Source organism: Sycon ciliatum, chromosome 12, assembly GCF_964019385.1.
Source record: "Sycon ciliatum chromosome 12, ocSycCili1.1, whole genome shotgun sequence".
NCBI lineage: Eukaryota > Metazoa > Porifera > Calcarea > Leucosolenida > Sycettidae > Sycon > Sycon ciliatum.
Window position 1 is genome coordinate 10,943,645 of NC_088654.1, and position 12,538 is coordinate 10,956,182.

Below are 12,538 nucleotides of genomic sequence, written 5' to 3' on the forward strand. Positions count from 1 at the left end.
AACGGAGCGCCGAAGAAGGAACAGGTTAGGATTTCACCAAGCACCGCATACCATCAAGAGTACATAACCCCAAGAGTGTGCAACTCCAGCTATGGGGTCTGCGACGGCAGAACCACTCTGTGCATGATAGATACTGGGTTGTACGCAGCCCAGCTTTGGGTACAACTCTCTTGTGGTCACTTTGCACTGTTTGCCAGCATAACCTTTTGAACCATGTCATGTGATGTGAAGTTCTGCCGTCGCAGCACAGCATAGAGGTTGTGCAGGCAGTTGCACACTCTTGGGGTTATGTACTCTTGATACCATGTATACACAGTGACTCAACTGTGCATAGACTGTAATACTTGAAAATAAGAACGGTCTACACTAGGAGGCTGAACCCCCAGTTCTTCGGTGACCGACAGTACTGTAGGGACTGGGCCGCGAAATCTATACTTTATGGCTGAGGTACTGTATACTGGAGGTCACATGACGAGTATAGAGGTACTGAATGCTGGAGGTCACATGACGAGTATAGAGGTACAGTCAACTTCGCCAATAACGACATTCGGCGGGGCATCAGAAAAGTGTCCTTATTCGCGAAGTGTCCTTATAACCGAAGTCCCATTTGAATGTATGTGAACCCATATTTTGTATAGTATGACATGCATATCAAAATCAAGCTCTTTTCTTGCTCTATGTCAATGTGTACTTTATTTTCATATTGCAGTTGAAAGGAACTAAAAATTCAATATGCAAGGGAAATTAATTGAAAAAATTAATAATAATATTATGCCTTTTTGATACAGTAGATACAGGGCCAGAGACATGTACAGTCATGTACATGTATGATGATTACTGTACAATCATGTACCACTACATGTACATTGTATACATATAGGTGTGCTGGTAAATCCAACAATTTTGAAGCCAACATAAAAAAGGAAGAAAAAGCCCCCTCCCCCTTGGCTGCATTTTCTTGCATGTGTGCCTTTATAATAATTATTAATTATGAATAATATCCATCACCATAGGTTCTGGTACTTCTGCATGACAGGTACCGTAAAGTACCGTTGATCCGCCCCCACGCCATGTCGCTTCCCAGCTGGGTTTTCGGCAGGGGGCGGGAATTAGATCAAGGCTGTCAAGTGCAGTACGATGTATAACAACGTAGAGGATCAGTCTCAATGTGCTGGATTGTGCACATTTTGATCCTGGATTGGCAAGTATTGTGTACAGCAGTGTATGCGTCGGTTCAACATCGTATTTCGTTGTATACGCCGAAGTCGCTTCACAAGGAGAAAATCGACAGGGGGCGGGAATTAGAGAGGGGGCGGATCAACGGTACTTTACGGTACATGTACTTGACTGACAGGTACTTGAAATAGCTGTCAAAAGCCCAGAAAGTCGTTATTCAAGCAGTGAATATGACCTCGGGGCACTAAAAGCATGTCGCTATATGCGAATTGTCGTTATTCAGATAGTCGTTATATCCGAAGTTAAATGTATACAGTTAGATGGGACTTTGCTCTGGGCATGGAAATTCGGTCGTTATTCGCGAATTGTCGTTATATCCGCAGTCGTTATTAGCGAAGTTGACTGTACTGTATACTGAAGGTCACATGACGAGTATAGATGTAAATGTACAGTATACTGGAGGTCACATGACGAGTATAGATGTAAATGTACAGTATACTGGAGGTCACATGACGAGTATAGATGTACACTTTGTACAGTATACTGGAGGTCACATGACGAGTATAGATGTACTGTATATTGGAGGTCACATGACGAGTATAGCATACTACAGCCAGACCTCGCATAACCGCACACATCCGTTTTGCACAAAAATATCCGGATAGGCGAGGGAAACGGATAATCGAACACACATACTGTGTGTATGCATGACATATGCTGTAAATCGGTAACCAACGATTTTCGTCCGGATGGCGAGGGGTCCGGATAAAAGAGGACCGGATAAGCGAGGTCTGACTGTACAGGGTTGTCAAAGATATTGTGCCATACCCCATAGCACAGAGAAACCTGTCAAGGCAACCACTCCGAAAAGGCGACCACCTGTCCCGGAGGACCACTACAGCCAAGGGATGTAATTCCTACCGATATGATCCTGGATGAGGAGAAGACCTGTACAAAGCGGCCACATTTTGAAGGTCTCTTGAGCGGTCGGCTCAGAGAGGCTTGCTTCACTCTATGATATATCCGGGTTACTTTATACCAAACTGCTTCCCTGCTTCACTGTTTGTGATGACCATGTCCTGGAGGCGATCCAGTGCCGTTATTCTGCTGAAACTCTGAACTCACTCAACTTCCGTCTACCCAGTACTGTTGAAGCAGTACTATGCCTAGACCTCTGCATACAGAAGAGTCGATCTCCGAAGAACGTAGAGCCCAAGAACACCAACCTGCAATACTACGAATGCAAGGAGCTTGAGTTACAAACGGTGGTGTTAGTTTTCCGGCAGCTTTTGTGATACATACGCATGTAATGGTGTGGACATGTGACCCAGTAAAATTGTGTCTAAGGTGCTATAAGAACGAAAATCCGAAAAAAGATTCCCCAAAATGGCACACAGGTCAGTACCAAAAGCACGGGTAAGTGCTTGGTAACACTGGCACTGAAATAAGTGACACGACACAGGTGTCTCTGGACAAGACAGATAACTAACGTCTCACTTGAAAAACTGCACACCACTCTTACAATCCCCTGGCAGGCAAGATTCAGAATCAAGCACCCAACAACCACCGCGTGCCCAGAGAAAGCCCCCAATGGTTAGTCATGTAATTATGTGCAAGACCTGGAGAGTTACAAAACACAACCAAGAGCTAAGACTATCTTACCAACACACAGCAGGCAAGTATGCTGACTACTTGAAGCAGCACTATCAGCAGCAGCAGCGGGCGCTAGAATCAGACAGCCCCCAGTGCACATGTCCATGATTACCCCCAGTAGCCTCTCAAGAGCCATTGATCAATTACTGTCAATACGCCTGAAGAGGCCCTCCTCTGCCACACACACAGTTCAGTGCACGCACATACCTGAGCAATTAGAGCTAATGTAAGAGTTACCACTAAGTCTCAGTTAGTACAAGCCAGCCTGGCACATCATCAAGCATTGGAATGAGAAAAATGGCCCCCTTTGCACTGGTCCAACATTGCAGATCATGCATTGCAGACAGCCCAGCCTACTGCTCTTCCAGGGCAAGGCTGGGGAAAGGCCGGAGCTATTCCTAATGTCAGGACCAGGAATGGAAAGCCCATCTGCAGGAAGTAAGACAGTGGCCTGATGACCTGAACTCATTGGAGATCTCTACTGCCAGCATACATCAACCCAGGGTACAACACTTTCTCAACGCCCTCACATCCATAGCAGCATAGAGAGCAGGAGCAGCCATATCACCTACACAACATTTATAACCTGGAGAAGCAGCAGATGAGGACTGCGATGAGATGCAAAGAAGTGAGCTGATACAGGTGCCAACTGTCCAGCCTTCACCACACACACCATGTACCATGTATACACCCGTCGCGAGAGAAGCACACAGGTAAGCAAATGCGCTGGATGTGCACCCACAGAAGTGAAATTGGAGTTACACACGCACGCACACACACGCAGAACTCAATAAGCATCGCAAGGAGTAGGGATGCTAGCCTGTCTGCAGGCCGAATCTTTTCCGGACACCCCAGGCCACACCACCATGGTGGCAGAGGGATGTAGACAGGCCAGGGGATGACAGTAACATCACACTCAGCACTCTCCCCCCCCCCCACCACAACACACACAATCATGCTGCAAGCGGTGCGACTGAGAGCATTCCAACACAGACGTCAGCGTGGCGTAAACACTGAGCAAAGCGGCTTGGGGCTTTCCCAGCAATAATGATATTGATGATTCTTGAAACGCATAATTATTTCCACAAGGACAGGAGGCCACACACACACACACACACACACACAAACACACACACACACACACAAACACACACACACACACACACACACACACATTCTTGGCAAAGGCCTCACATGTCACTGTAATGAACATGCAGGGCAAGTGCCCACATCAGACCAGATCATCACAGTCAGTGCCAGGCTACAACTGGCACATTGCCATCCCAAACAAATGAAACTTCAAAATGCACAGTACTAGTAACTAATTACTTAGCAGCACTGGCATACGTGGAAGAACCAGATCAACACATCAAGCAAGCATCATCGCAGATTTGAAGCAGCCAGTTGCCAAAGGACACAGAACTCCCAGGATCGCAACACAGGTATGGCCTCTTCTGCTACAAAGTCCCAAGCCAATCACTAGGAGACGCACGTGATTGTACTACATTGCAGTTACGCCAGGAAAACACTGGCAGGCTGGGATCTCGCAGAGCGATGATGGACACGCCTAACACGAAATTACCTCAAGACGTTTTCCAACAAAGCTGCTACGTAACAAGCGAACACCACGCGTCACGTCTAAACCATTCCGCTGCAAGCACTACGAATACGTTTCACCGACAAAGGCTTACAGTAAGACACACTACAGACGAGACGCTGTCCGGAAAAGCAAGAAAGGCATTAGGCCAAGGGCGGATTACGGTACTTCACTTACCAGAACATCACCAGGAATCGCAGCGGTGTCCGAGACTGTAGCGGCGAACCGAAACGTGATGTTAGCTACAGTGCAAACAATAAAAGAAGACGTAGAAAGGGAGAGAAGTCACAATCATGTTTGAAAGGCATGTGCCAGCAGTATCAAAAGACGAAACAATACAATGCGACAAAGTGAATGAATAAAAATTTCAATGTCAGTTTTCAAATTCAAACTGAACGGCACGTGGACCAAGAATAGATACACTGTACAAAGAATAATATATTTATGGAACGAAGTGATCGTAGGTTGATTAGAAAGCCCAATACGGCAATAGATCTCTCTGAGCTGTCGCCAGACATCGCCCGCCCCATCCTTGACCAGAAACAAACGTTGGCCATGTCACAGAATAGAGAACACACGAAGAAATTGTAGGATGAATGGAAACGCGAACAAGCCCAACGCCATGCAACAATAAACCAGCCTTGCAAATTATTCTGCTTGGAGGAGTCTAGCGATACTAGCCCCATCAAATCAGTACGCCAACCAGCTACAAAGCTAGCTCGTTACCCTCTCTGCCTTGAGAGACGCCATTGAAATATCGTGAGAACACACAAAGGGAAATTGATTTTAGCACTGCCACGAGCAGATAAATGACGATCAGCTGCAGTTTCCTTCCACAACACAAAATGTTACGGACTGCAACATATAATTCCATGCCACAACAAGACAAGTGAACATACCTGGGGCAGGACCTTCGGCGACGGTCCGTGCTTTCTTGTTCAGCTGACCTACCACTACAAAATATTGACACACAGGCAGAGCAGCAGTCAATTCGAACGCCTGGTCTCAGGATATCCGTCCATCTGAAGTGAGACACCATTCTGACGTCTTCTCTTTACCTAAGGCATCCACCGTCTCGTCTGTCCGCTTTCGCTTTACCCTCAGCCATGTTCTCCCGCTCAAATTTGAATCACAACTCGCAGCTCCTGTCGTCTTTGTTGTCGCCATTGCTCTCTACTGCAAGGTCTTGTTCTCGTTCCCGTCTAAAAAAAACCACTGCACACACAGCAAGTCATGTACTACTGATGCGCCTCACTACAACATAGCACTGTACAGTTCAGTGTACTGCATGGACTCAGCATGTATGTGCACGGATCGAAACGTCAGCAGAACGCGAACTACTGTAACTTTTTTTCTTCGCGGGAAAGACATCATGCCCATGCATGAGAGTTCTGTGACCACATAGAGAGCTATAACTCCTATTTCGACCGGTTTGGGAGAGAAAAGTCGGCATTTAGTCAGAGATTCCAGTCAAAATAGGGGAACTTACCAGGGATCGTCACGAACTCGCACTGAGACTTCGCACAGAAACCCTTAGAAATAAGAGAAAACCGCCAAGTGGGGTGTTTTCCGTCTCGCGGATCACCTTTACTTTTTTTTGGCGGTTTTCTCTTATTTCTAAGGGTTTCTGTGCGAAGTCTCAGTGCGAGTTCGTGACGATCCCTGGTATACCGGTAAGTTCCCCTTACCTATTTTGACTGGAATCTACCCAGACGTCATTATTTTCAGGGATCGTGACATTCTCCTTGCTTTTCCACGCGCGATACATGATAGGTACGATATTTTTGAAAACACTGACAAAGACATCGGTAGGTGTTTCACCCTCATTCACTCAGTCTGAGAACATGAACTCAAAAAGCAAAGACATGCGAAGACAGATTCAAGATAGGCAAAGCTATCGGCCCGGTAGGTCCTGGGCTAAAAGCATGGTCGACTTGTCGACGAATTCATACTCATAGCCTACGGTCCTGTATTTGGCGATGCCGCCATTGGAAATAGTGACTTCAAGATGGTTTTGATGCGGGTAGCGATAACTGTTGCGGCGCTGATCCTAGCCAACTGCTACACCTCGGGAGTCGCTCATGCTGGCAATGATGGCCAGACCGCTGAGGCAAACCAACAGCGGCAGCGAAATGGCGGATGCAGAGACAGCGCCGCCGCTCCCATTCGCCTCGCGATCGTCGGTGCGGGCATCGGGGGCAGCGCGACGGCGTACTACGTTCGACAGGAGCTGGACAAGGTGCTGAAGGGTTCTGGGGCAGCAGTGGATATCCACGTGTACGACCAGAGCGATAGAGTGTGTGGCCGACTTCGCTCCATGGTTATCGGCGGGCAGTCGTTTGAAGTTGGAGCCGCCGTGGCTCATCCCAAAAACCAATACATTTCAGATCTGACATACGCAGTCGGTAAGATGTTAGCGTGCGCTAGTACTGGACGCATAATCTATATCCAAGCTCAATAAAATGTGAGAACAAGAAGGAAAACCAGGAATGCAACACCTTCAAATGGGAAAAAGCAGCTATAGTCACGTGTGCATACTATGACCTGTATGGCCTTTCGAAGCACACTTACCGAACGGGTTTTTTCATTGGTCCTTGAATGCCTGGCGCCTTATGCTACATAGGGTTTCCTGAATTTGGCCCCCGTATTAGGGGCGCGCTCGCACTACGGCTACAGCATGCGGCGGTGCATTCGCTGATAGGCCAAGTTGCCTGACAACGCCATGCATAATTATGACCTATTGAAGTGCCGCGGTTATTTTCCAAAAGAGAGAGACAGACAGAGGGACGGAGAGAGAGACAGACAGACAGAGAGAGTGAAAGAGGGGGGGGGGGGGGGGGGGGCATGACTTTGGACGTGGAGTCTGTCTGTCTGCCTATCTCGCCAATGGGCGCAAAGCGTAGATTTAACCAAACCCAATCCAAGTTCAAGGTGGGTAGCCAACGGTTGAAATTTGACCTACTCGAGCACCCGAATGAAATGCACCAGCAATAATTGAATACAATGCCATGCAGTATGCTGTATCACGCGGCCACCACTGACCTGAGTCTGACCACCTGCTGCTCGAGCCCAGCTCATGAAGTGTTCATTCTTTCGGATTTACCCCTATCCACAGCTGGAGATCTTGATCCTTCTTTTTTTTTCACCTGCATTCTGTCTTCCTCTATCTGTCAAACGTGTCCACCCGTCCATTTGTCCGTCCGTCTTACTGTTTGTCTGTCCGTCCGTCCGTCTCTATCCGTCCATGCGTCTATCTGTCTGTCCGTCCTACTGTTTGTCCGTCCGTCTGTCTATATGCCCGTTTGTCCAACTGTTTGTCCGTCCGTCTGTCTGTCTATCTGCCCGTCCTTCACACACACACACATACACACACACATACACGCACACGCGCACATACACACACACACGCACACACATACACACGTGCACACACACGCACACACACACACACACAGGTCTGGAGAAGCTACCAGCTGCGACCGGTGACTTTGGTCTAGTTCTGGGACCCGGGCAGTACGTCCCACTCGGCGACGCTACGCATTCCTGGTCCGAGGACTTCTTTCTGCTGGAGCGCTATGGCCTTGACGTGGTCAATCTCGATCTTCTGCTCGGGTACCTGTTCAACGAGTTCACCGACATCTATCGCCTGCAATCACAGGACCCGCCGATGAGCTTCACCACGCTGCACGACCTTCTGGGAGCCATGCGCACCAACTTCACGCAGCTCGCGTCGCAGGGCTTTGCCGACTACCTGAACGCCAGCGGCATTCCAGAGCGGCTTGTCAACGAGCTGGTGTCGGCCACGGCCAACGCGGTGTACAACCAGGACGGACGAGTGATGACGGCCCTGTCGGGAATGACGGCGCTGGCGCGGTCCGCCAACGACAAGTACTGGAGCGTGCTGGGCGGCAACGAGCGGCTCTGCGAGCGCCTGCTCAACACCACGCAGGGGGTCACCCTGCACCTGGGAACGCGCGTGACGCGGATCTCCGGCGCGAACGCGTCGAGCCTCTCGGTGACGGCGGTCACGGACCACGGGGCCGAGGGCACCGGCGTGTTTGACCACGTAGTGCTCGCCATGCCGCTGAACGCGAGCGCGATGGAGCTCTCCGGCTTTGCGCAGGCGCTGCCGCCGCTGAACCCCGGCCGAGGGCAGACGACAACGGTGACGCTCGTCAAGGGCGACGCCAACCTGACGTACTTTGGGCTGGACGCAGAGGGTGTCACCGCTCCCTGGCTGTTTGCCATGCCGGCGGGTAACGGACTGCCAGTGAGCGTCATCGAGAACACCCCGCCCGTGGACGGCATGGCCACTGCCGGAAAGCCCGTCTGGAAGGTCCAGTCCACCGAGCCGCTCGGCGCCGAGTTCCTGGACCTGGCGTTTCCAGCGCGCGAGGCGACCGTCCAGCACACGTTTGACTTTGCCTATCCTCACTTCACGGCGCCGGACCCGCTTGGCCCGCTGCAGCTTGCGCCGCGGCTGGTGTACGGCGGCGGAATCGAGTGGGCGTCCAGCGCCATGGAGATGTCGGCCATCTCGGCGCGTAACTCGGCCCTGCTGGTTGCCAAGGCGGTGCTGGACGAGATAGAGAATTGCCGCGGAGACGTGCCCTGATCCTATCCTCGTCCGACCATGACCAGTCCAGGGAACCAGTGGTGACGGCAAATAGTGCAGGTTCTGTGAGTATATTCTCGGGCATGCTGTGCCTGTTGTGCAACATGTGTTGGATTCTGGATGACTAGGGTGGGCTGTGCCGCCGCTGCTGTCTTGGTTTTTTCAGCTGACCAGTCGAAAATTAAACTCGCTGGGCACAGGGAGTGTGTGTGTGTGTGTGTGTGTGTGAGAGAGAGAGAGAGAGAGAGAGAGAGAGAGAGAGAGAGAGAGAGAGAGAGAGAGAGAGAGAGAGAGAGAGAGAGAGCATGTGTATATGTGTATGCGAGATGATATAAACAATGTTATCGCTTGTGCGAAAGCCAATTTAGATCAGAATCCCAAAATTCTACGCGTAATCAATTTCCTTATTCCCAGGGAAAGCTTCCCTCTATTTATTCTGCTGGCAAATGCCGTCTCAGTTTGTATGCTGGATCCAATCTCGTATGGATACGGATGTGTTCACTACTATAGTGTTACTGTGGATGCATAGCTTTCTGCAGTATAATAGCCGTGTGGAGGGGCGAACAGCATAATCTAACAAACGTATAACGTACTCTATCTTCCAATCTTCGATATTAGGCCACCCTTTGTTAATTCATTGTTTAACGTCCTTTTTTTCCGCGAAAAGGTACGCGGGAGGGCGGAAAAAAAACAAAAGCCCATTCCGAAAACTGGAAACCCCAATCAAACATTTTGACCAGTAAAGCATGTGATATATACAATATGTCTGGGTCTAACGGCACTTGCAGGCATAGAACAACACTCTTTGATGGTACATTGGAGCACATGCCTGATGAATCCAACAAAACAGGTACATAGCATGGAGTTAGCATGTCATGAATTCATTACATCTGGATTTTTACTAGGACACACACCGTACGATATTTAAAAACCAACAAAAAAAGAAAAAGAACACAAGACAAAGGCATGCCCGGGAGGCAAGATTATAAGTTTAAGGTCATGATCGGCACACTGTGAAACTACACAATCATGTATTTACAACTTCGCATATTATTGGTACTACTACTTTCTTGTTTTTTTTTCCGGTCGGAGGCAAAAAGGTACGCGGGCGCGGACGTCAAACAACGAAAAAAGAAAGGGTGGCCTTATCATTAATTAAAATATATTGCCTATTCTTGTATTTCGCGTCGGTCAATCCCGTGGCTCGGTGCATTTCATGTACCGCAGTGTCTTGTATCGGAGCCAGCTTCGCACACAAGCCTGGTTTTCAAGATACACTATCGGCACAGAAGCATGGTTGCAGGGTGGACAAGCCACATAGATAGCCAAAATACAGTGAAACCTGTCTAAGGCGACCGACCGCTCAAGGGACCTGCGAAACGTGGTCGCTGGGTACAGGTGGTCTTCTTATCCAGGGTCATTTGACTGGAGATAGCATCCCTTGTTCCCGGTTGCAGTGGTCCCCTGGGACAGGTGGTCGCCTTGACAGGTTTTACTGTACCTGGTTCTGAACTTCTAGTAGAAGCCTAGCACTGGCATTTGCATCTGCTGGAATAAGTCTGGTGCTAATACGTGACCTTTCACGTTCATTCACATCCTAGTGATCCGGACACCAACGTTACGGTCACTGAAGTCCACCGGGCACCCTTTTGGGCGAGTTCAATTTGACAAGTGGAAATGTTACTACTCTTTTGTCACGTTTGTGGAAATAGTGACATCATAATTATGCTATGTCGCCCCGTTCTCCAGCAATACACATGCGATTCAGAGTTTCGGGACATGTCAAAGTTACTGGGACAGCACCAGGCGTAAACGAGGTAGGAGTGTACTTCTTGTGTAACGTTTTGCGTACCGCGGTTGTGCTACTAGGTGAGCTGAGCTCCGACCCAAAAAGCAAAACTGTCACCCTGCAGCCCCCAGTACATCACTGTATTTGTACATCTACAGTGACGACCGCTCGAGGGACCTTCAAAATGTGGTCTCTGTTACCAGGTGGTCTCCTTATCCAGGGTCATTCGACTGGAAATAGTAATAGTATCCCCTGAACCTGGCTGCAGTGGTCTTCTGGGACAGGTGGTCGTCTTGTCAGGTTCTACTGTAGATGTGTACGTCGGACATGATCCGTAATACTTCTGAAGTACAGCCGGGGCATTATGAGCGCCGTGCAACATGAGGCCGCCAGATAAACCGGTGGGACAGTGCATGCAAACTGTAAACTGCCTCATGTAAGTCAGGTTTGCGATATATTAATGTTAGCTAATTTTGCGAGAAGAGCATATATAAACGCAAACATTAACCATGCATCAATAAAAGTTAACTAAACTTCAACAGTGGGCGTACATTATGTGTGGCCACAGTGCTCCGCGAACATTTGCCATCGTAAACTCGCTGGTTCTGAGAGATCGCAACAATTCAGTGACGCAACCATTGGGTGGTTTAGAGTATCATGGCTTCATATCTAGCACACGACCATATTGGTCGGCCATGTTGTTTACAACTCCACTGACTTAACCCCCGGATCCGTGGATCACAATGGTGTCGGCTATGTTGCTCCCACTGTCTGTCCCTTTGGAGAAAAAAACGGGGCAAGAATTCTAAATTCCGTGGCAAGTTCCATTGCGAAAACGGGATTATTCTGAGGCATTTTCTGCAATGAAATAAAAAAATCTGCGGCACTTTCTGCAATTTCTGCGAAAACGTCCGCGCCCGCAGAAACGTGTTTTTCCAAGGTCCAAGGAGACAACACTGTCCACACGAGACGATCACTTAATTCCTGCACAAAGTTAGTCACGTGACTAAGATGTGAACACCACTCCGTTGGTCATGGTTTAGGCTGTCTAAAACATTCTGCATGAAAATGGCCTACTGACCCAGCACCAAACAGCAGTCTGCTGCAGTGAAAAGCGTGCATGAAAAATGTTGGTATAATTTGCGGCGAAATAACCGGGGAATTTGCAACTGTTCGCGTGAACCTTGGGCCATGAACTCAGAATTATATACCGTTAATTACTGTATGGAGCACGCTGTCTGTTAAAAAATGACTTTCCCAGCCCAGATATCACCGCCGTGTATCCAGATGGGAGTCTTTCGATGGACGTTACTCGGCTACCGCTTGTCCAAGATCTCAAACACCTTACTTGAATAACTGCAGAATGGCTGCCCCTGGCCCAGGTACAGACTTGATTTTTCTGCTGACTTTCATACTTCTAGCCAATGCAAATAATGTTTTTATTCTGGTGATGATAAAAAGTCGACACAGCGTGAAAAAATGGGAGCCACAAGGTCATACAGTGCCACTGCGACTCCGTGAACGGCGCTAAGAAGTTGGCGACAATCTTGGGAGATTTCAAACTGGGATAAGAATGAGCAGCCCCGTCCAGTTGGTGGGGTACAGGCCACAGCATGTTTTCAAAGGGGCAAAGGAACTCTTGGTGATGAGAGGGTAAGAATAATATGAGAAATCATAGTCTTAAAAAGCACAAAAAAGGCATCATTGG

General features: G+C 48.8%; 2 protein-coding genes across 2 annotated transcripts in view; one reads left to right on the forward strand and one right to left on the reverse strand.

The window, feature by feature from the left end:
- The window catches only part of LOC135827800 (probable RNA polymerase II nuclear localization protein SLC7A6OS), a 14,941-nt gene extending 9,265 nt beyond the window's left edge, over positions 1-5,676 (reverse strand). Inside the window, exons 1-3 of the mRNA XM_065340223.1 lie at positions 5,485-5,676; positions 5,326-5,379; positions 4,604-4,668 (exon numbers count right to left, since the gene is read on the reverse strand). Coding sequence (XP_065196295.1) covers positions 4,604-4,668; positions 5,326-5,379; positions 5,485-5,593 — 228 coding nt within the window. The 5' untranslated portion in view covers positions 5,594-5,676. The remainder of the gene's footprint in view (positions 1-4,603; positions 4,669-5,325; positions 5,380-5,484) is intronic.
- Positions 5,677-6,244: 568 nt separating this feature from the next.
- On the forward strand, positions 6,245-9,653 carry LOC135827819 (prenylcysteine oxidase 1-like). The gene is made up of 2 exons (XM_065340248.1): positions 6,245-6,831; positions 7,882-9,653. The coding sequence occupies exons 1-2, from the start codon at positions 6,435-6,437 to the stop codon at positions 9,039-9,041; spliced, it is 1,557 nt and encodes a 518-aa protein (XP_065196320.1). The 5' UTR covers positions 6,245-6,434; the 3' UTR covers positions 9,042-9,653.
- Positions 9,654-12,538: the final 2,885 nt, after the last annotated feature.